The 20667-nt window shown below is 39.3% G+C and overlaps 1 protein-coding gene across 1 annotated transcript in view; it reads left to right on the top strand.

Annotated features, from left to right (window-relative positions):
- Window positions 1-20667, top strand: part of SCAPER (S-phase cyclin A associated protein in the ER) — a 141276-nt gene that overhangs the window by 8179 nt on the left and 112430 nt on the right. Inside the window, exons 4-8 of the mRNA XM_065733596.1 lie at window positions 1198-1268; window positions 3314-3508; window positions 11774-11874; window positions 12314-12430; window positions 15122-15279. Coding sequence (XP_065589668.1) covers window positions 1198-1268; window positions 3314-3508; window positions 11774-11874; window positions 12314-12430; window positions 15122-15279 — 642 coding nt within the window. The remainder of the gene's footprint in view (window positions 1-1197; window positions 1269-3313; window positions 3509-11773; window positions 11875-12313; window positions 12431-15121; window positions 15280-20667) is intronic.

The following is a 20667-nucleotide window of genomic DNA, read 5'->3' as shown; positions in this document are numbered from 1 at the left end:
GTTTTATCCTCTGTGTCTGCCTTACGTAGAAGCACCTGAAAGCTGCTCTTATCCTTACAGGTGACTTGTTCAGTAAGTTCCCAGTTCTGAGATGCAGATTGGTATTCTGTGTTGTGCAGAATCCAGAGATAGCTGCCTTCTTTCATCCATCTTCTGCCTGTTTTTCATTCTAACGTGCCCATACTGGTTTGTATTTCTTCTGGGCAAGTTCTGTGTGCTACTGCACTTGAAATAGTCTTTGTCCAGAATGTGAATGATCTGAGGTTAGAGATCTTGGTGACTGGAATATTGCTGTTGCCATAACTGGGACATAAGTGATGCACAGTTAAAGTTTTTTGGTAGATAGGAAGTTTTAATACATCAGGTGGCTGAATCAGCTTCTCGCTGGAACGCCGCTAAATTGATTCCAATGTATTAATTTGTACCTGTTGTTTTGGCTAATGTAGCATTTCAAAAATGAATTATCTAGCAAATACTTTTCAATTTGCCTTAAAATTAAAGGTCTTGTTCCCTCCAACAGGCAGTGATGCAAACCAGCTGTACAACTGCTTGATTAAGGCGGGTTTACAGCTGCTTTGCATCACCACAGCAATGTAGAACAGCTGGGCTGCGTTAGGGAATTTGGCTTAAGTACTGCTGAAGACTGAACTGAGCAGTTCTGAAACTCAAGAGCCATCTCCCTGGGCTGTGAGGGAGCTGTATGCAATTAATACATTTATTTGCATGGTTTCATCAAGATAAATAACGTTGAAACCTTTACTTAAGTGTAGATCTCTGCTAAGCAGTACTCTTGCCTTCGTCAGAAGTGGTCATATCTGAATTATCTGAAAAGGTACCTTCCTTGTTTTAATTTTGTAATGTTACTTGATATCATGAAACAGAGTCACTGAAGGTGTTTGAAAGTTGATGTAGAAAACCAGTGTTTGACCTCTCAGTTGTCACTATATGATTTTCAGAGGCATGGAGTGTTTGCAGGTGGTTTTTCTGTGCTGGAGGAAGCCTGCAGTTTTTGACTTCCTTTGAAATTTCTTTTCGTTCTGCGTGTTTTCTGGCATCATCCCCATACTGAGCTACATAGGAATGTAAATTCTTATGAACCTTTTAACTCATTAATTGTGCCCATATCGGTACATTGCAAGACTGAATATGTGCATTTTAAAATGCTGTATCTTTTTTGTTAAAATGCTTCTCTTGCAGGAAAATCGAAATGGCAAGCTGCTGGAAAAGCAAAGACAGCATCTCAAGGGAAACACAAGACTGCAAAACAGGTATCTACTCATGTTTGATTTTGACATAAAATTTGCAGTGTAAAAAACAATACTGTTGTTGCGTTATCTGCTGAACAATATTGGTACAAAAGTATACCCGTGTTGTATCTGTGCAGGATACAAGCTTTAAAATGGAGTTCAAAAAATGCCACAATGTAGACTGTATTCCTCAGCTTCTCTGTTTGCCATTTCCTAATCTCTGTATTCATGACTTCTTGGCACTGAAGTTATTTTAAGGCCAGTGCAGCTCAACAATAAAGTCACATTGGATATTTGTCCTATAAGCTTGCTGCTTATGCAAAGGCTGCCTTTCTGCCAGACTTCTGATTTCAGGAAGTGCTCTATTTGCTGACCTCACTTACTAATGGCTGAGAAATTCTGGTTTAAAATTTCAGTACGCCATATTTTGGGAAGAAAAAAAAAAATCAGTCCTGATGAGTAACACTTCAGAGTTACAACCAGAAGGCAAGTCTTGCTCTTGAGTATTGAAAAGACACTGCACTTAGTCATGTTTTTCCTGTGTGAATGGTCGGATTGTTTTACTTTATTATAGTAATACTCCAGTATTTATTAATGTTTATTATATTTAACCATTACTTTTTGTTGATTAATGGCTTCAGCTGCGAGTGTGTCTTTAGCCATCTAGCATTTTGAGACAGTCCTTCATATTTTGACATTATAGCACATGGAATATGTTAGTGGTTTTTTTTTGTTTTTTGTTTTTGGAGATGTTCTGCTCGTATAGGAATGTGCTTACATCTTTAAAACATAAGCATGTTGATTTCACAGCTTAGTTCAGCAACTCTTATCCTGGTGTTCTCTCCTTGCTTGCTAGGATGTTACAAACACTGTGTCCTAGTTTACTTGTAGTGGGGAGGATTTTATTGAAGTAGTGGGGTGCCCTGTAAGCTGATCTAGCCTCACAGAACCTTTTGGATGGGAGTAACGTGCTACATAGTTGGAGCTGTCTCTGTTCTAGCACTTGGAATTCTGGAAATACTGTGTTTTTGGGAGAAGAATACTTTATTGTTATTTGGTGACTACTCTGTGTGGGACTGCTGTGCTGAGACTGCATTGCAGAAACAGAGCATTCCGGGTGAATCATAGAATTGTTTGAGTTGGAAAGGACACTTAAAGGCCATCTAGTCCAGCTCCCCTGCAATGAACCGGGATATATCAGATATAACTGTCCCCACGTGACAGACCTGAATGCTCAAGGTTAACAACTACATAACATACCTCCAAGAAGGTATTTGTGGTTCCTCTCTGTGCCAGCATTCATGCAGGCAGTTGGATGTTTTCCTTTGTTTTCATCACATTCAGTATGCTGGCAGTCCTCTGTATTCTGTGCAGCAAAGTAGTACTAAAGCAATTAGTGTGCATATTAACACTGAACATCAGACAGCAGATTTGTTGCAGTGAAAGTTGTTCATTACAAGCTAGAACAGCACAAGAACAGGTTCAGACTTGGCATCAGTAGGAGCTGCTCAGTGCTTACGCTGGGCTGAACTGAGCTTGCTATGCTCCCAAAATGGTGAGTGGAAATCTTACTGCAAAAGGTCTTCTCAAGGTGGAAAGTTTCTTTTGTAACTCATTCAGCACTTGCATCTTTTCTGAAGTGTAGCTGTAAGGTATGGAGCTAGCCACAGTAGCATCGCATCAGCGTTTCACTGACCTTACTGCTCAGAGATTGTTTCTAAACTCTCTTGCTGAAGTTGTGTGTGGTTTCCTGGTGTCAGAGTGCTGGGGAAATGTAGCTAGAAAACAAAACACAGTGATGTGTGTAAGAGGCAGAATGTCATGCACTGCGCAGAGCAAATGTTGAGTTATAATTGCTGAAGAATCAGAAATTGGTTCTGAGTACTGGTTGTGTTTATTTAAGGTAAGAAAGAGCATTTTAAAAACTCAGATCAGTGGTATGCCATAGTCTTCAGTGAAATACTTGCTTACAAATGTTTAAATGTAATGGGAAAAATGTATTGCACAGAAGTGCAACCCCTTACTGTACTTCATTGTTGTTTTCCTTTGTGTCTTGTTTTCTTTAGAACAATAACCCAGAGTGTAAATTAGCAGCAGCAGCAGGAGATAAAACCTTTGACAAAAGCCCAACGAAGGCACGGCAGCCTCGAAAAGTTGATCTGCGAGCTCGGTACTGGGCATTTCTTTTTGACAACCTGAGGCGGGCAGTTGATGAAATCTATGTTACGTGTGAGTCGGATCAGAGCGTGGTAGAATGCAAGGTAAGATCTCAGCAGTCCTGTCTGCCTGCTGCCACGTGGTTCTTATTGCTCTTTTTGCTCTGTACTAAAAAGAAATGCGAAGAGCAAATAAGGATTTAGAGCCTCGGAAGTGTGCTTGTGCTTAGTGGAGGTTAGGGGATGGGAGAACTGGTGGCATGTTTGTTCAGATTTAACAAGATGAAAGCATTTTAGGCAGCAATTTTTATATATTTTATAATGCCATTACATCTCTTTTCTTTTTTAATTAAGTCACATTCAGCTTATCAAGTTCTGATTTAATTAATTTTCAAATGGAATGTTTTTTATTTTTCCCTATCACGTTCCTTGCTGTAGGTGGCACTGTTGTGATTCAGCCCTTGTCCCATTCTTTGGCTTGTTGTTAAATGCTGAAATTGCACATTCCTCACTTTTTTGGTAATTAGTTATCATTCTTCTGATTCCCTGCGGTGATAAGAGAATGATGGCTAGTCAAGCATAAGCCATGTGTGGTTGGGATGTTGTTCCTAATTTCTGATAAACCTGTATTTGTAATAAGATTTAAAACTCTGATGGCTGAACCATGATGATTTTTTTTCAGTAGATCCACAGAAAAACCATTGTCATTTAAAAAGAGTAATTTACTCTTTAGAAATTGGGTTAATTTCAAGCACTGAGAGAAGCTGGAAGAATACGTTTTCAAAGGAAAGTGGAAGATGCATTTTTTCAGCATTCCTGTTAAATACAGCTGAGAACTCGACGCGTTCTGGAACTGATTATCTAATCACTGTATAAAAGATTATATGTATCCATTTAAGTAAACAATTTTCTTATCGTATGCATCTAGTTCTCTGCTGTAATCAGACACTGCCAAATTGACTTTAAGATTAGTGTACAAATACATTTCATTGAAAGCAGATTGGGAAACTGAACAGTAGCTAGAGGCTTCCAAATCGTGGGTTGCTCTAACACAATTTACCATGTTGATACTGAGCTGTCTTCCTGTTCAGGAAACTTCTCTGAAGACTTTCTTGGTTTAAGAAAATCAGTCAGCCTTGCATGGTAATTAGATTACCATTTTAAACCTCTGTGCCCGAAAGAACAGTAGCATATTTGTATCATTATCACATATTTTAGGGGTTAGCTATCATTCAGCATTTTAATCGTGCTACTCAATCTGCTCTCAGATGGAGATACTGTGCAGCCCAAGTGGAAGGTCTTCATTTTCAGAGATGCTTGACAGTGATGTATGTATCCACAGGCATCAGATTACGTGTTTGCAGAATGTGGGTGGAAAAAGCAAAAACTGAGTAAACAAGGACGTTGAGCATCGTATGTCATAAAACATGGAGCTTTCACGTTGCTTTTACTTTTAAAATTATGTTTTCTTTCCAGCAAAAAAAAAAAAAGTTCCTTCAGCAGGTGAGACACATGTTTGTGCTTCGGTCTTTTGTCTGTGAAGATGCTCTTGTGAAGGTTACTATTAAGTGTCAGTCATTACTCACATTTTTTCCTCTTTGGACAGTAGTTCTGCACATTCTTACACTTTTTCCATTGATTGTGTTCAGTGTCAAAATATTTTAAGAAACATTCACTCTGTATTTTACTGAATTTGCTGGAATTGGAATGGGATAGCTTTACTTTTGCATTCTATTTTTGCTAACCTTTTACATTATGTGTTGGTTAAAATCATACACAAGATTCCAACAGACCAACCAGCTCAATGGGAAGGGATTTGGTGTGTTTCTGGTGTAAATAAGCAATTAATGGCAATTCCTGATTCCCGTGGTTTTCTGTTTAACTTTCAACCATGTTTGACAAAAGTGTAGGTTTTATTACTGCTGGACATGTGTGGGGGATAACATTAAATAAGGATCCAGAATGGTAAAGTTGTGTTTTAAACGATACCTCAACGTTGTGCTTTGGCCAAATGGGCCGTGCCGTTCTCCTTGAGTGTTTTAGCTGTGATAAGATCACACTAAAAGAGGACCGTTGTAAAATTGAAGTGGGGTGAATTCAGGCACCTGAAACCTGGTGCAAAGGAGTTTAGTTTTGATTTTGTACCTTTTGCTTTCCTGTAGTCTTACGAGTTGGTATCATTTTATTGATTATGTTGTCACTAAAGATGAGGTTTGACGCTCATGGATGGGAAAGGGCTCTGGTGGCTGGTTGTGGTTGAAACTGCAGACGAAGGATTGTGGTGAGGATACAAACAGTGGAGATGTGTGTAAGAAGATCAGTCGTGTATGTTTTCTCTCAACTTTGGGCTCTGCTGTAGGTGGTGTTTTGCCATTGATTTGTCAGAGAACTCTCAAAGCATATAGGTGGATATGGCTCTGATGCTCCATGTACAAAGATACAATGAAGAAGTTTGAAATGTGTATGCAAGAAATAATGTATTCTCAAATTTATGGATCGTTCTACTATACATGAATTGATTTGTCTGGTAGTGATTAGAGATAGAGATTAGCTGTAATAACTGACTACAACCTTGAACAGTTGAAAATATGGCTGTTTTATGTATTAGCTAGGTGTGTGTCTCTAACGATTCTGTGAATGTTGTACTTCCTCGTATTGCTCAGGTGGTGAGCTTAACACCCAAAAAAACGAGTTGTGCTTGTGCAAGAGATCCTTTGCACTGCCTTCTGTATCCTAAAAGGAGGTGTAGATAGAAGGAGATAGGTTCCAAGATCCCATAGCCAGGGGAGTCTTGGTTAGTGCGAGAGAGAAATTTCTGCTGGAGTTGTTTTTTGGTTTTTGGTGTCTCAGGGACTGGATAAGGGGGTATTTAAATTATTTAACCTCCTTCTCCCCTTTCCCCCCCCCCCCCCCCCCACACACACACTTATTGATGAAGTTTGAGTAATTGGATCAGCCATATGGATCTAGAAGATTTTCAGACTCCCTGAAATGTAATGAGTGTATTTTTCACTTTTCCTTGGCATGTGTTCATGACTTCAGCTTTTTTTTTTCTTTTTTGTGGAAGAAGTTGGATTTTATGATGCAAAAAAAAATTAGCTCGCTTCTTTTTAGGTTTCTGTTTGGCTTCACTTAATACTTGTACAAGCTCTTACCTTTCTACGTAACATTTATTGGTATATTCCCACCAAATTCTTACTAGGAGATCTAATGTGTTATCTTTGTGATGCTTACAGATAGATACCTTGAGAGCAGTTCAATACAAAATTTCATTCTACTTTTTTATTCCCTCTTAAAAAATAAAATAAAAAGGAAGTTCAAGGTACTGTGAAGAGGAGGTGGGTAAAGCCTCTCTTTTAGGAGAGCTGATGTATTGTACGATGCTGTTCTGCAAAAGAACCAGCTGAAACGACTTCATTCCAGGCCTTCCAAGCAAGGGAGATCTCTGGGAGAGATTTAGCACCGTTTCAGTTGATTGAAGGCCTCCCTGAAGGGGAAGGGAACTTTCTTCATTAGGGCCTCTTGCTGAGATCACCTTGTGAGGGCTGTTTTTAGTTCAGGGTATGCTAATTCTAACAATTCCCATCTCTGCATGCAGGCTGAGACCCGCAGACATCCATCTGATTGCTGGCTTGTGAGGCAGCCAAGGAAATGTAACTGTTTCTAGATGTTTTGAAGCTGTAGGTAGGAAAAACTGAAGGTTTTCCTAAGTTCAGTGCAAAGGAAATCTCCAGTGGTTCAGAATGATGGTCGAGTTGATCCAGACAGGATCCTGAGTGCATTTTCACTGATGTAAGAGCCGGTTCAACTCTGTCCCTTTCACTTTCTGGAAGATACACGGTTTTACTTTGTTATCCATAAGCTTCAGTTTTGTAGCTGTGCTTATCTGATTCCAGGGAGGGAGGGGAAGAAAAAAAAAGGGAATCTGAGTTTGATATTTTTAGGGAGAAATGATTTGTTATATATGAATTTCAGTTCTTTCCTTGTAGTGACACAAATCCTAAAAGCATCCCAAGAGCGCTTCTGAAATAATTTATTTCCTGAACAATGGCCTCAGAGGATTCTGTTTGGATGCATTATTCTTGTTCGAGTGTCCTGGTTTCCTCTGGGTCCCTAAGAGAAATAATTTTGACTTTAAAAGGAATCAGAGATGAACTAAAGCTGTGTGAAATCAAAGTGATTTTTAATTAATGTTTATTTAGCATCACTTGCTTTCTACACCTAAATTCTTATCGATAGTTATTTGTCATCTATTAAGTGCACTTCTGTCAATTCCATAACTGTTTTGGGCATTGATGTAATACGTCCTTGTACAGATGTCTTCAGTCTTGGAAGCCTTAGAAGAACATTTCCAGTTAGAAGGAGAAATTCAGAATGGACTGAAGTGTATTCTGTATGATGCAATGTACTCGGTAAAACCAAGGTGATTCAGAGTTCCCTGAAAGCCTAAGACAGCGATGTATAAATTAGAACATGTCTAATTTCTTTCTGTCTTTCTCACAAGACAGTTTTTCAGATATCTCCTGAGTTTTATGGAATATACATTTTGAAATGTTCTCAAATTGTTAGAAAAGGTCTATTTCTGCAGTCGGGATATGTCAGGAGTATGACAGGCTGCTGCTTCTCACTTTATTAAATAAGTTCTGTTTCTGAGAGTGAAGTTATTTAGGAAGAGTTGCATGTGTGTCTCTTCTTGAATAAACATGTGTGACTGTATTGCAACGGTCAGTACCAAGAGAAAATCTCTCCTGCAAGTACTCCTGCCTCTTCTGGGACATGCACATTTTCATTGTTGTCATCTTCTGCAGCTGAATCAAAACCACCAAAGCTAACAGAGAAAATGGAGCGGTGAGTGTGCATTCAGCCTCGCCAGGGGGAGTAGCTGAGGTCTTTCGGAATGATGATTGATTCTTTTTTAGAGTGGGTTCAGGACAGGTAGCCAACTACTGAAAAACCGGGGTGTCTTCTGTCTGGCGGCCTGGATGATCCCATTCCTGGCCCTTCATGCTTGACAGCATGTATACCATTTTTTTGATAAGTAAGTTATGTTCATGCGAGTCCTTGCATGTGTCCCCTGATTTCTGTGCCAACTTATACCCAATTGATCTTAAAAACTGAAGTTGAAAGAAAGGTAGAAGGGGCTCCGGCTGCCTTTCAGTGTGTGCTGCAGTGCATGAAAATTAAACTTCCTCTGCTAAAACCATAGTCTAAAATACTCACTACTGATAAAGAGAACAAAACATGCTTAATTTATAAAACATTATAATACTGTGCATTTCTACTCATAAGTGAAAATACAGATGTGGCAACGTAGTTCATTTCTCTGATGCATTCTGTGGTTTTGAATTGAAGTGATCTTAAGATTTTGCAGTCTCCCATTCTTCCCTCTTTTTTCTCTCTGTGCACTTTTTCTTCTTCCTTACTTGAGAATGGGAGAATAAGTGGAGAAGATGATGTTTCAATCAGTGACATGACTTCCAAACAGTGAACCTCTGTTTCTAGAGATTACAATCAGCCCACCGAGGGCCCAAGTCAAGACAGTTGTGATTCAGGAATATAGGATTATCCTGATGCAGCTGTTCTATTTACAGAGATCCTTCTTGTTTGGAAAGTAGTTAATGTGATCACCCGAGTGACGAGGGCAGAACTTAAAGGTAAATATGTATGTAAAGAGGGAAGCAATGGCTGAGAGCTAGAGAAAAGGAAAAGCCCAGAGAGATCCTTCTTAACGTGCAGGATTGTGCATCAGAATGATGGAGGGCAGGGAGAAACAGGAGCTGCTTTGTGAGCGTTCCTAGCTTTATGCCACTGGTTCTCCTCTAACCTATTTTTTTTTAAACAGTATTGCTTTCTTTTTCAGTTTGAACTGCCTCTTTAAAAACCGTGCAGGATGGTTACGACCTTGAAAAATAATGGGATTTAAAATTGTTTTGACTCTCGCGCAGCCATAGTCTACCCCATAAAGGTTCCTTTTTGTCAGCACCTTCTCAAGTGGTACGAGTTTCCACTGCTTCAGCACCGCAGGGTATATCTGCTCCCCTCCGTGCCGTAGGTAAGGCGCAGGGCTGTATTGATGTCCAGGACCCTGGAGCCCCACACGCCGGGATTGTGTGTCAGCAGGACAAAGGGATGGCGCCAAGTGGCCCGCCGTATGCGCCGCTAACTCGAATTAATTACAAACCAATCGAATCCGTTGCAGCCAATTGGTAAACTAATTGGTAATTTTAGCTGTACATCTATATGTAGTTATCTGGATGCCTGTAACGGCGCTTTCAGAGCCACTTTTGTTCTGCTCCATCCTGCTTGACAAAATGGCCCTCATAGCTTTAGGGAGAAAGATGTGCATCAGTGGATGTGGGGCAGCTCCAGCTGCTTGTCTTGTTTGTATTCCCTTGTTCGTAGAACATGACTCGGATTACAGCTGCATGGTTCTGCTCTGATCATTTCTGATAATGTGCAGCTAAACATTCCTTAAAATAGGTTAAGCCATTTATTGTATTTTTTTCATGTGCCTGCTAAATTCAGAAATGGATCTCCTATTCACATGGATTCATTTTTTTTTTCTTTTGAGGAATATCTCAGTGACAGACTTGAAAAGTAAATGATTCAGAATTAAATTTTGTTTTCTATGCCCTTATTGTTAATAACAGCCAGCACGGCGTAGCGTAGGCTGGCTGAAATGGACGTGAATTGAATTAGAAAGCTGAAATTTTATTAGTGAAACTGGAAAAAAAAAAGAGCTGCCTGAAATACTCGACTCGTTCATGCCTTGTAGCAGACCTTACTTATGAATTATTTTAGTGCTGTAAACTAGCTGCCTTGTAAGAAAGATTTTTGTTTGCTTTTTTGTGGAGGATTTCAAAACAAAGAACAACTTTTAGATCAGCAGCAGTATTGTGTTTAACTTTCGTGTGACTTGTTCAATATAACAAAAAGCATATGCTCCGGGTCTGTTATCTGTGCTAATGAATGTGTATGTGCAAACTAAACCTGACTTTCAAACTTGCATTTGTTAAACAAAACGAATCGTCATCATTAAATGGTACGCAGAAGAATGCAGTGTGTGTAGGAAGATCCTTTTTGTGCCACAGGTAGAGCCAGATAGGAAGTGATGTTACAAAAGCATTAGCTGGCTCTGCTGGGACACTGCAGCCACACTGGTCAGTGCTGAAATGTTTATTGGTAAAATCTTTAGTTTTGCCTACAGGAACTTAACACATTTTCGTTTGCAGTCATCTGCCAAGTATTTCTCTCTAATAATTTCTAAGAGAACATTTCTCTTAGTATGAGCGTTGAAGACTTTGGCATAGGAAAGAATTTGAGAACGTGGTTAATATTTTCCTTTTAGCATTCAGGCTTCATTTATGGGTCTAGATTTTCACCGTGTTGTCGGAGGAGCGTTGCATGCAATTTTTCTGGTGTGTGAAAGCTGCTACAAGTTAAACATGAGGCTCCTTGTGTTGGAAACGAGACATTCAGTTCTACATTGCTTAGCAGTTGACATTTCATCAGTGAATTTCTTCCTCGTGTAACGTGGAGTTAATCTTTGTCTTTTCACAACAGTTCATGTTATGTGTTGGAGAGCCGCACGTGATTTGCAATCTTCTAACTTCTTAATCAAGATTTTGCAGTGATCAAGTGAAATTGCAGCGTGCCCCATGATTTCTGGCAGTGTGTGTCTAAACCTACCTAGAGTTGTGGGACAGTTTGCTCTTAAGATCTCTTCCAGTTGTGCTGTTTTATGACAATCTGTGAATCTTTCAAGCCATAAAATGTTCACAGTTGCAGCTTTCAGTGATCAGGTCACATAATGTGTAAATTCATCAGCAAGTCCATGCACTTCAAAAGTGACTTATAAAGTGGTAGAAAGCAAACTGGTTTCTAATGGTTAAGAAGTATAATCTGGTATTGAAGTTGTGAAAGTGGGGACATGTAATCGCTCCACTGCAAAGTTCAGAATTAGTGACTTTTTTCCACTTGTTAAGGCATAATAACAAAAGGAGAGAATATAAGCTTTGCATTTTGCAGGTCATCTTGTTTGTTTCTTGTAAGTTTATGTCAAAGGCAGTGATTCCATAAATGAAATGTAATGGTTTCTCATGTTACTTCTCAAAGTATCACCATAAGTTTCCTTTAGAAGCTGCCTAGCTGGTTTGATTAGAAAACGTGCCATTTTTTCAATAGAATCCATGTTTCAATATTAACTCACATCAAAACTTGCCATCTTTTGCTTTCAGGGTTTTTCTTGTTTTTATTTTTGATAGGAAAGATGCAGACCATTGGGTTTCCTTCTTTCTGTTCATGTCTCTTTTTGGTACTGAGGGATTGTTTCTTTTTAAATACAGAGATTGATGTAATGTTGGTTTTCAGGAAGTCCTGATGATGCTTGATAACTACGTGAGGGATTTCAAAGCCCTGATTGACTGGATACAGCTGCAGGAGAAGCTAGAGAAGACTGATGCTCAAAGCAGGTAATCAGATGTCAGGAGTTTTTTCCCTTTTATTTATATCCACATTCTGACTCTTGTTAAATTGCTTCTGTAGCAACCATTTACCAATTGGGTGAATTGTAATATCTGTTGTGGGGAACCAGGAGGAAAATTTTTCCTTTGGACAGAGTTGGTGTGAGGACCTAGTGGGAGTTCTTCCCTCCCTCATAGTGTTATCGGGGAATTGTGATGAAAATGAAAAAGAATTTGGAAGGAAAATAAAACTATTTTAAGTAGGCATTGCAGTTTGCAAGCCTGAATGATTTTTGTTCTGATTCTGGGTAATATAATTTGGCTTTGGTGTAGAAACAATTGCAAAGGTGTCTGATTACATTCAGTAATAACGCACAGCATGTACAGATGCAGAGAGAGGACAACTATATACTTTTATTTTTGAACCTTTTCTTTCCTTGATTTGCAGACCTACTTCACTGGCCTGGGAAGTAAAGAAGATGTCTCCAGGGCGCCACGTGATACCAAGTCCCTCGTCAGATAGAATTAGTGTGACGTCCAATGCTCGAAGAAGTTTAAATTTTGGGTAAGAGAACAGTTAAGTCTGTTAAAGCTAAAGTAAGGATTCACCTGAGGCAGAGATAGTGAGTACACTATTCTTCTGTAGTAATCTATGGCTTTGCTGTTTATTAAATCTTATACATGCATACTTTTGCATTTGCTTTTTTTCACAAATGCTCTGTAAAAGAAAATCCTGTCAAGTCTTGAATCTTTTGCCTATTTCAGTGCGTATTTATTGATTGATTGATCTGAAGACATTAACTTAAAGTATGATTACCTTCATATTTTGTGTTATATGTTTAATACTCTTTTCTTGCTGTAAAACTAAGGTCAAAATGTGTGCAATTGGCATTTTAAAACAGCCTGTGTGCGCAGTGCGGGTGGCTGTCTGAGTATGCAGAAGTAAATATCGATCAGAAAGACCAAATGTAAGGTGAGATGGTGATAGTGAGCAGCAGAATTGATACAGGTTTAAATATAAAACAATTTGCAGTAGAATAATGCATCTTTCACTTAGATGAAATGACTACGTGAAAGGAGTTCAACAGAAACATGTGTAAATGCTGTCTTGGTGCAGCATTATTTGGTGGTATTTGTTTCAGTTTTGGAGAGTAAGTGTCCAGTGTAAATCTTTCTGAGTGCATTGTGAGTTCATTCAGGCTTGCTGCAGTGTAGAGCACATAACATACTCTTTCAGAAGTAGCAAGAATGACCTCAGCTGAAATTGCGTGTTAGGATATCTGCTCAGTACCTCTACATATTCATCTTTTAACATTTGAATATCAAAAAATCCTTAAAAAAAAAAAAAACAACCCAAACAATTATGAATACTAGGAAAAATTGCACCAATGCTGTTAGGGTGTCTGTATATATTGATATCAACGTGCAGTGTTAGGGAGGTTGTCTGCTTAAATGTGTGATGATTGGAGGGAAATTCGTGTGAGCAGTCAAGTGAAAAATTTGAGTATCGAGGAAATAAATTCTTTTTTGAATTAAAAAAAATCCAGAAATTAATACTGCAAGGATTCAGTTATGTCTTTCATTATTAAACACAAAAATGTGCTTAATAAATTTTTCACAGTAAATTGCTGTAACGTGGGAGTAACGTAAAGCAAGCATCAGAACTGTGCAAGTGCAGGGTGATGCTGTGTTTGCTGAGCTGTATGGAACTATGTGAGATCGGTGGGGACCTGTGATTGCTGCTGGAGTGCTTGTGGAAATCAGACTGGTCTCTGACACTTTTACTGTTCATTTGTATACAGTTGCTTTGTAAATATCTGCTATGGTTTGTAGCTGTGCTCATATCCTCGTGCATCCCATGGGCTTTGGTTAGTTTTTCTTTCTGCTTTCTCTTATTACATCCCCTTAGAATTGGTGGGAACTGTAGAAACTGTCCAAGTATTTACGAGGCTGCCATTTTTTGGTGGCTGCCTTGATAAAAATGGCAGTACAACCTCTTGGTGTCCCACTGGGCTTAAGATATTGAGCAGGCTAGTTACGTAGGGCTTTTCTATGTATTTGTTTGAAACTTGCAAGATCTCCATTTCTTCGTCCCTGCTTTGTGTTAGCTAATCAGGCAGCTGGATTTCTTGGATCGGTTTGCTCATTGTTGTAAAGCCTGGAAGGTAAATCACTTGTGTGATTGCAGATAAAATGATTCTTGTTACTGACAATAACGGGACATTCCTCAGATGGAATGGAGGTTACCATTTTCAAATAAAAAAAAAACCCCAAACCTATTGGTTGAATTTGTTTAAATAAAGCTTAATCGTTTGTGCTGAAAATGGCCACTTTTTACAACAGGCAAGCCAAAATAATTGCAAGAGCACTGCAGCCCTGGAAATGCCAGGTTGGACCTTTGCAGCTTGCCAAAAGTTGGGAGGTTGGCCTTGGGGATTTCTTTCTGTGGAGCAGGTAGTAGAAAATGGCTGTATTCATTTGTTTACTCAACTGTCCAGAGAAACAGAGCTTGCTGTGGGTTTGTGTGGTCTGTGTTTACAACAGATCTTGCTCTGCAGACTTCGTGCACATACACTTTTTTGACTCCTCATACACGCAGCGGTTGCAGACGGTTCTCTGCAATTCATTGGTGCGCTTGGGCAGGAGCCAGGAAGATGCAAGAGAAGGGCTGTTCTGTTTGGCTGCCAGCACTCACCATGTGTTTATTGTTATCATTGTGAAAACTTGCTATTAGGGAGTGCTTGTGGGAACTGTTTGTGTGTTGCTACAGTGTTGAATCTTTCACCATTAGGCTTTTCTTTTTTCATTTCAACCTGAGAATTTGGCTTCCAGTCCGTTTGGTTTCACTGTCTTCTCTATATGAGGAATCTCCATGAAGGCTTTCCTCCAGCTGTAGCACTGCTAGGCGTGTCCTTCTGTCCTCTCTGTGACTGGACCTATGTAATAGGCTGTCAGGGTAATACCTGACAACTCAACTTGCTGCATCTGTGTGCTGTTAGTGAGCTGAATTTTATACAACTTCTTTTTTTTTAGTGATAAATTTATAGTTTTATTGCTCAGTATAAACAGATTTCTCTTTTTTTTTTTTTTTTTAAACAATGAGAAAATAGGTTTCATTTTTTGGAATTCACTTTCAATGATACTGAGTTGGTAAAAAATCCAAGATCAAATAAGGAGTGTAACGATATAAAAAGTTTTCTAATGAACCATTCTGTTCTTTGATTAGATACTAATACGAGCTCTGACTTTCATTCAGGAACCCATCAGTGGCAATTTCTGCGACACGTCTGGCTCCTTCTGGTGTAAGTTGGGCTGATAAGGTAAAAGCCAACCATGGAAAAGCAGCCAGTCCTGAGTTAGCAACAGCACAAACCTGCCTGCCAGCTCCGATACAGAAGTCGTCACGAAAAAATGGCAAGTCTTTTTAAATGGCTTAAGCTATTTTCATAAATTGCACTGTTTGGTTAGTTAAGAGTGTGACCTGTCTTCAAATGAGGATGTCTGATTTTACCTTGTACCATGTTAAAATCTTAAATCAGAAACAGAGAGATTACTTCAGCTTCATTTAGTCAGAATTGTGTTTTCAAGTGCGGGTAATGTTCCACTGTATTTCCAGTAGCTATAAATTGATCAGAGAAAATGTAATTTCATAACACCCCAAGAAAGACCTTTTGGTTGCAAGCTGATAGTTGAACTGAGAGCAAATTGAGGTTAAAGTTTAACACTGTTTCTCTCCAGGAGATCTGTAGGTGTAGTTTGTCTGTTCATTGCTGATGTCGGAGATCACAGTAGGAAAAAAGGGCTGTGACTTCCAGGCCAGATAAATTAAAAATTAAGAAAACCAAAACTGTTCCGAATCCCTAAAGAGTCTAAATGTCTAGGATTCTCTAAAATAGCTGAAGAGCTGATATTATCAGAATTGTACCGAAGTTGAAAACAATGCTGTCATCTTTATTTGCATACAGATTGCACCGTGTAGCAATGAGGTTTTTGTGAGATACTTCGTGGGGAGTGCTCGATGCTGGGCTCTTTTCTTCTAGAAGAGATTTGCTTAGATGTAGACATGAAAATCTTCACCTTTTGGCATGCTAAGCTTGTTTGCACACACAGATTATCTTTAGAGATGTGGGTTGTTTTTTTTGTTGTTGGTTTTTTTTTTTTTTTTTTGAAATGTGGTTGACTTTCTGCAAAAAACAGCAGGCTGGGATCAGTATTCTAATAAAAGTGAAAAGAACTGGTTGAAAACCACTGCAGCAGGTCATATTCATTTAGTGTAGATGCACTTTTCTGCCAGTGGTAGCAGAAATCCTTTATGGTGGTTCAGGAAAAAAACTGATCTGCACTGTTGTGTAGATAACATCTCTCTGGGGTGCTAGAAGGAAAACAAAAGGCCTTATTCTTATGTTAGCTTCGCAGTCTTTAAGGGCTTAAGAATTGGTGTGTTCTTGTCTGTTACCCGATGTTGATGAGCTCCAAAGAGAGCAAAGCCATTTAGGTCCTGTGGTACTACACGTTTTCAGTATCAGACATACCGTAGGATTCAGACTTGAAACATTTCACATTTAGAATTAACAGACATTCCTTGAAGAGACTTTGTTTATTCACTTTAATGTTCAGCATAGGAGAAATTCAGTGATTTTTCTCATGACTGATTTGCAGTGTTTTAAATAAAAAGAAATTGAATACTTTCCTTGGACCACATTATCCTTCATACAGAGAGTAGAATCAAATTGATGTTGCTGATTGGAGCACAAGAAGTTGAAGTTTATGCAAAGGGAGTCACAGAGGTCCTTCACATGCATTATTGAAGCAGATATGAGTCTTGTGTATCATCTGCTCTGCCTGTCCACCAGCTAATGCACTCTGCACGACTGTTAGGAGCACTCAGGCTTGTGGGAGGATTCTTCCTGCCATCCTATAATGTTATTTTGCCTGCTGTAAGGCCCAGCTGGGGCTTACAGCAGCAAGATCTCCTGAGAATGCTTTTTCTCCAGTGGTTTCAAACAGCATTGTCATTAAGCCTCACGGTGTTCTTGTGCAGTGGTATGATACTGTATCTGTTTCAAGGTGCATGGTATTTCTGAATTTAACTGCAGAGATAAAATGCTTGGTTTTTCCAGGTATTTCTTTAAATGTGGTTGTTTTTTTTTTTTTCTGGATGCACAATTAAACGATGTTAAATTCTTACCTGATTTCCCTTATTAAGCTCACAGCTGCCATCAATATTTTCCCAATTGGAAAGAATTATTTCAGTTTTGAGCGTTTTCTGCACTACAGAACGTAATCTAGCCTTATTGCCTGAGCAGCATCCTTCTCAGATCAGCTGGTGGGAGGAGAAAAGCTTAGTCTGGTCACAGCATTGTGCAGAGGCAATAGCCTAGCATGGGAATAATTCCTGAGTGTTATTTGTAAGAGGTGAGATAGGAAAAACAATTACACCTGTATTATCCATATTAATTACTCTTGTACATAGTTGTGAAGTTAGATTCTTGGTAATGTAGCTCAGATTTCTGATTGGTAGGCTGTGCAGTCCTCTGGGGTTATAGTCCCGATGTGGGCTCAGAGTGGCACTGATAACTAATGCATACTGAGTACAGATGGCAGAGATGTCATCACGGACAGCGAGGGGCAGCTCATTCTGACCAGGTTGGTGAGCACAAATTATATGAAAATTTACAATCTTACTTCTTAACCCCCCCCCCCCCCCCCATAATTCTCCTTTGTATTTACAAGTGATCACTGGAAGTAGTCTGACAACTTTAAAGAATCTTGCACATTAACTCACCATGTTTTGTTATGGTTTCCAGACTTACTACTCTGTGGGCAGCTATGTTGTTGGGTTTTTTGTTTTTTTTTTCCCCCCTGGTTTTCATATTTTCTGTGCTGTAACTGTCCTTCGTCTGAGCACACATTGCTGGATTTGCTTCCAGTTTCACTCAGTTTTCCCAGGTGCCTCTCAGAGACAGCCATGTTACTGTTGGGCTAAAGAAATAAATTGGGGCTGAAGTTTAATGTGAGCAAGAAGGATCAGATAGGCTCTGGTAGTATATTACTTGTAAGTAAGTTTTTAAGAAGGGGATGCACATCTCCTGAGGTAGAACTCCTGAGGGTTTTGTGCTTAATTGGTTAGATTTATTTTACAGATGTTGCCAATAAGGCTGCTTGGCCAGTTCTTCCAGATGGAGCAAGCTGGGAAGAACAAGGCCCTGGTGGCTGTCAGGGCCTCAAGGTAACAGATGGCTTGTCACTTCGTGTAATACAAGAGCAAGCAGGGACAGAGAGGTTCTAGTGAAACTGGAGAATGATCAAGGTAGTCAGATGAATTATTCATTAACAAAACTCATCAAGTAATCAAACCCAGCATGTGATACTTAGCATGTGGAGATGACTACTGGGCTATATGAAAAGTTCCAGGTTTACATGAAGAATGTAAGGATGATGCTGTAATGAGTATTGCCTTTGCTTCAGATTAGGAGCTGTGTGATCTGATGTTGATAAATGTATTAGCTTTTCTATTTGTTGTTGTTAAAAACAGTCCTGAAAGTGACTGAGGGCAAAACTGTTGAGAGAATTGAAATGGAAGGGTAACTTCCACAGCTATTTGTCAGATGGCATAGAACTGAAACTGTTCTATGGGGTTGGAGACTTGTGATCCTTGAGGTCCCTTCCAACCCAGGCCATTGATTCTGTCCCTGCACTCTGAATGTGTGCTTGCATTAAGAAGTGTTTTGTATTTAAAGTATTTTTAACATAGAGAAGATGCTGCATCAAAGAGATACCTTCAGTTAACAGAAGTAGAAGTAAAATCACGCAACAGTCTTGTTTTGCAAGGGGTGTGCTGAGGGTATTCCAGTCCAGAAATCTGCCACAGTAAAACAGCTGGGCTGGGTGGATTTCAGCAGTCTTCTCAACAGTCTCTTCATTGTTTTGCTTGCCTTGCCTTGCGCCAGTATCTATGATAAGCAAAGTCTTCGTGGTCGTACCCCGTGTAGAGGTCAGTGAAGGAGGTGTCGATGTCACTTACGGGGTCTGAGCAGTCCCTGCAGTCCCAGGTGGTGCAGGGCCATGCTTTGTGCACTCTGCCTGGAGCTTTCCGTGCTAAATCAGTTTGTGGTTCTTGTTTATCTAAAATCCTGTTCACTCGCTCCAGATAATTGCACACAGAAGCACATTGAGATGCACATAGGAAGAATGAAACAAAGACTTTGGGGAGAGCTGTGACCTCTCTAGTTGCCATGGGCTGCCTGAAGAGATCAGCTATGGTCAGAGGGCTTTGAGCTACCTGGGGAGGGGGGGGGCTGGATGACCTTGGAGATCCCTTCCAGCCTAAACCATTCTCTGATTCACACACAGCTCTGGAATTTTTCATTGTGAAAATGTATGTTGAGAGTAGTCTTTTCTGTGTGTTGTAAATTGCATTACAGTAAGCAGACATGCTATGAAGGGGAGAGAAGTATTTTAGTCTCTGATCTCCCCGTAGATGTGTTGACTTGCGAGGAGTTGTTCGTGGCAGTTTGTAAAGGTGACACTTGTGCTATGGTACTTTACTACAGTCTTTCAGATGTTTATTTATCTTAGAGAGCATTACACCTTATCTTATATTTTTAAATCACTTTCAGTAGTGTTTTTAATAGAAATGTAACTTCAACAGCATTCTTTACATTAGTAATGTGAAATTGTAATATATCAATCATTCTGTTTTCCAGCCACCCTCAGGTGTTTCAGGTTACAGTTTTTGACAACCATATAGACTCATTCATATTTATATTTGTTAAATTTTAATGTTAGGGCTCTGATCTCTATGCTTGATCTGCAGGACCATCTTAGTTTCTAAAAGCTTTAGAAACACCCTGTGAATCAGGTTGTTTTTAAGTTAAGTTTTCCTCAGTAGGAAACTATTTACTGTTGGGTTTTTGATTTCTGTATCGTGCTTTACACAGAAGATAGAGCTTCATGCTGTAAAAATGAGAATTCTTTACAGAGCAATTGTCTTCATGAATTATTTTGCTTTACTGTTTCATCGAGTGCTAAATTTTGAGATACTTAATGAATTTATGCTCTTGATGGAGGAGAATGTTTTGGGGGATATTGGGAAAAAAAATAGTATTTCTTGAACGAAACCTGTTTTAAGTGCTTTAAATGATGCTTCATTTTCTGGTATTGCTTGTTTAAGCTTTTCTTGTCCAAATAGGTACTGGTGAGCTTAGCTGTCATTCTCTTGATTTGTATCATTTAGTCTCGAAAGAATCAGTTAATCAAAGATGCATGGGAAATGACATGGTGGTATTCATTGGAGGCCACGAGAACCTTTATATATACAGAAGAGGTTTACCTTGATTTGCTAGAAACCCTGGAATCGTATTTAAGACCATATGATTCAGGCAGAAAATGTCATTTTGAAGGGTTTTCAAGAGTGTGTATTAGAAATGTTCATCAACATGTTGTACCTTACTGCTATTTAGTCAGCAGTGCTGTCTGTGTGCTCCCTCGCGTTGGAATCCCACTGTAGCTATCTGTTCTGGGACTTCGTGGAAAGTTTTCTCAATGGTGGCACCAATTACTAGTTTTGCTTGTTGGGTTTTTGGTTTTTTTTGACATTAGATTGAAAAAAACGTATTAAAGAAAACACTTGTAAAAGAATTGTAGACCATGTTTTGGATGGTCCTTAGGACCTCACTTGGACCTGCGTTTGCTTTCACAATGGCCTCCAATGCTGCTGTTACTGTGTATGCCTCCTGGTGAGATAGAAACAGAGATGGGAGGTGCTTAGGTACACGGGGCCATTTTTACCTGGTTACATGT

The sequence above is a fragment of the Cyrtonyx montezumae genome, unplaced genomic scaffold, assembly GCF_038088225.1.
Source record: "Cyrtonyx montezumae isolate F1298 unplaced genomic scaffold, pur_monq_1.0 scaffold_17, whole genome shotgun sequence".
NCBI classification, from domain to species: Eukaryota; Metazoa; Chordata; class Aves; order Galliformes; family Odontophoridae; genus Cyrtonyx; species Cyrtonyx montezumae.
Note: the sequence above shows the minus strand (reverse complement) of the source record. Positions and strands in the feature narration are given on the sequence as shown.